This window comes from Colobus angolensis, unplaced genomic scaffold (genome assembly GCF_000951035.1).
Source record: "Colobus angolensis palliatus isolate OR3802 unplaced genomic scaffold, Cang.pa_1.0 Scaffold37, whole genome shotgun sequence".
In the NCBI taxonomy this organism is placed as follows: Eukaryota; Metazoa; Chordata; class Mammalia; order Primates; family Cercopithecidae; genus Colobus; species Colobus angolensis.
The window spans coordinates 3,902,225-3,905,366 of record NW_012117043.1 but is presented as its reverse complement, the minus strand read 5'-3'; the positions used below and the strand labels follow the sequence as shown (position 1 = coordinate 3,905,366).

The 3,142-nt window shown below is 43.4% G+C and overlaps 1 protein-coding gene across 2 annotated transcripts in view; it reads right to left on the bottom strand.

Annotated features, from left to right (window-relative positions):
* TUBD1 (tubulin, delta 1) overlaps positions 1-3,142 on the bottom strand; it is a 47,767-nt gene that overhangs the window by 20,572 nt on the left and 24,053 nt on the right. For both annotated transcript variants that reach the window (XM_011953664.1, XM_011953665.1), the window contains one exon: positions 2,480-2,644. In XM_011953664.1, coding sequence (XP_011809054.1) covers positions 2,480-2,644 — 165 coding nt within the window. The remainder of the gene's footprint in view (positions 1-2,479; positions 2,645-3,142) is intronic.

Below are 3,142 nucleotides of genomic sequence, written 5' to 3'. Positions count from 1 at the left end.
TAGCCAGGATGGTCTCGATCTCCTGACCTCGTGATCCGCCCGTCTCGGCCTCCCAAAGTGCTGGGATTACAGGCTTGAGCCACCGCGCCCGGCAAAAGAGTTCTTTTTTTTTGTTTTTGAGACAGGGTTTTGCTCTGTTGCCCAGGCTGGAGTGCGGTGGCATGATCATGGCTCATTTTAAACTCAAACCCCTTGGTTTAAGGGATTCTCCTGCCCCACCCTCCCAAATAGCTAGGACGGTGCATACCACTATGCCCAGCTAATTTTTTTTTTTTTTTGGAGACAGAGTCTCGCTCTGTTGCCCAGGCTGGAGAGCAGGGGCGCTATCTCGGCTCACTGCAACCTCTACCTCCCGGGTTCAAGTGATTCTCCTGCCTCAGCGTCCTGGGTAGCTGGGATTACAGGTGTGTGCTATAGTAGAGATGGGGTTTCTACTACATCCATGTTAGCCAGGATGGTCTTGATCTCCTGACCTCATCAGCCTTGGCCTCCCAAAGTGCTGGGATAACAAACGTGAGCCACCATGATGGGCCAGCTAATTTTTTTAAATTATTTTTTTAGAGATGGGGTCTTGCTTTGTTGCTCAAGCTGGTTTTGAACTGGCCTCAAGCGATCCTCCTGCCTCAGCCTCCCAAAGTGCTGAGCTTACAGGTGTGAGCCACCACATCTGAGAAGGGATTCATTTTTTACAGAAAAGTTTGAGGATAAATTGGTGATAGGTACAGGGAATATCAACCAAATAAATATAATGATTAACAACTCCAGGAGGGAAAAATAAATTGTACACACAAAAAAACATAATCTATGTACACAGTACAAGGCTCTACTATGAATTAATATTTATATAGCAAAAGTAATACAAACATTGAAAACTGATCTAACTCCCAAGTATGTTAGGAGGAAGGATGAAGGTAAATATGAGTGTGTATGTGTATATGAGTGCGCACATACGTGTCAGTGTGTATATATATATATATATATGAACGTGGAAGTGTGTGTGTGTGTGTGTGTGTGTGTAGACGGGGTGTAAGATGATTCAATTCTCAATTTTTTTTTTTTTTTTGAGATGCAATTTCACTCTTACCACCCAGGCTGGAATGCAGTGGCACTATCTCAGCTCACTGCAACCTCTGCCTCCCAGGTTCAAGCAATTCTCCTGCCTCAACTTCCTGAGTAGCTGGGATTACAGGTGCCTGCCACTATGCCTGGCTAATTTTTTTTGTATTTTTAGTAGAGAAGGGGTTTCACCATGTTGGCCAGGCTGGTCTTGAACTCCTGACCTCAGGTGATCCACCCACCTCGGCCTCCCAAAGTGCTGGGATTACAGGCATTAGCTACCATGCCCAGCCCAATTCTCAATTTTCACACTAGGAATGCAAGAGATAACAATATAAGTAAAACATTTATAACTATGGAGGCAAATTCTAGATGAAATAGCTAAAGACGTTGAAAGTAGTTTCATCTGTGTAATGGGGAGGTGTAGGATTGCTGTTTTCCTTGTCATAAATTCATACCAGACATTACTTAACTTTTTTTTTTTTTTTTTTGAGAAAGGGTCTCTGTCACCCAGGCTGAAGTGCAGTGGTGTGAGCACAGCTCACTGCAGCCTTGACCTCCTGGGCTCAGGTGATTCTCCCACCTCAGTCTCCCAAGTTGCTGGGAATACAGGCCCATGTCACCATGTCCAGATAATTTTTTATATTTCTTGTAGAGGGGTTTTGCCATGTTGCCCAGGCTGGTCTCGAACTCCTGGGCTCAAGCGCTTCTTCTGCCTTGACCTCCCAAAGTGCTAGGATTACAGGTATGAGCCACCATACCTGGTCCATTACTTGACCTTTTAAAAAACTGAGATATAATTGGCTGGGCATGGTGGCTCACACCTGTAATCCCAGCACTCCGGGAGGCTGAGACGGGCGGATCACGAGGTCAGGAGATAGAGACCATCCTGGCTAACATGGTGAAACCCCCGTCTCTACTAAAAATACAAAAAATTGGCCGGGTGTGGTGACGGACGCCTGTAGTCCCAGCTACTTGGGACGCTGAGGCAGGAGAATGGCGTGAACTTGGGAGGTGGAGGTTGCAGTGAGCCAAGATGGCGCCACTGCACTCCAGCCTGGGCGACAGAGCGAGACTCCATCTCAAAAAAAAAAAAAGTAAGATATACTTTAAATACAGTGCAATGTATGGATTTAAGTATATATTTAAGTGAGTTTTGGCTACTTGATTTTTTAAACTATATTACTTTGATTAAAAAAAAAAAATCTGGCACTCATTTGAAATGTCTTTTGGTAATGAAACTGTGAAGTGATTAAGAAACCCTCCTAGGATGCCCTGGTGAGTTTCTGCCGGAGTCTCCCTAGCCAGAAGGAAGGACCATTATCTCAACTACTCCAAGCCAGTATATATAGTCTCAATATAGAGACTCCAGGACGGACATTTTTTCCAGCTTGTGGGCTGCATATTTTGGACTACTCTTTACCTTCTTCCATCTTTGCATTAGAAATGAGCATCTGTCTCAAATGCTTGAGGAGGCCAGCCCAAGTAAATGTACTGTATGCCAATGAATTCTCAGACATGTGAGGAACGTTACGAACACTCAGCATCTTGAATTCAGGATGGGGAACTAAATGCTCCATTAAGTCTCCTGTAAAGAAAAAAAAAATCTGAACTAATTTTTTTTTACTCCACATTGTTGCCAATGGTCTATATAAAACCATGATTTGAAGGTTTTCTGGGCCAAATGTTTTTTTCTCTTCTTAGACCAGATGATTTAATCTTTAATATGAATACAATTTCAGAGATAATGTCTATTACACACCACCTCTTTGCTTCATTTTAGCACCGACTTGAGCATGAGTGAGAAAATACACTTTGCCAAAAAGCAAACTACAATTTAGAAGCTGAGTAACTGTAAATGTGAATGAAATATTTAGGTAAACTCCAGGAAAACAAAGTAAACATGAGAAATGATACGCTTTTCTTGTCATTCTATGTTCAGTAAATATTGTTCTATTCTTTTTTTTTTGAGACAGAGTCTTACTCTATCGCCAGGCTGGAGTGCAGTGGCGTGATCTCAGCTCACTGCAACCTCCGCCTCCCGGGTTCACACCATTCTCCTGCCTCAGCCTCCTGAGTAGCTGGG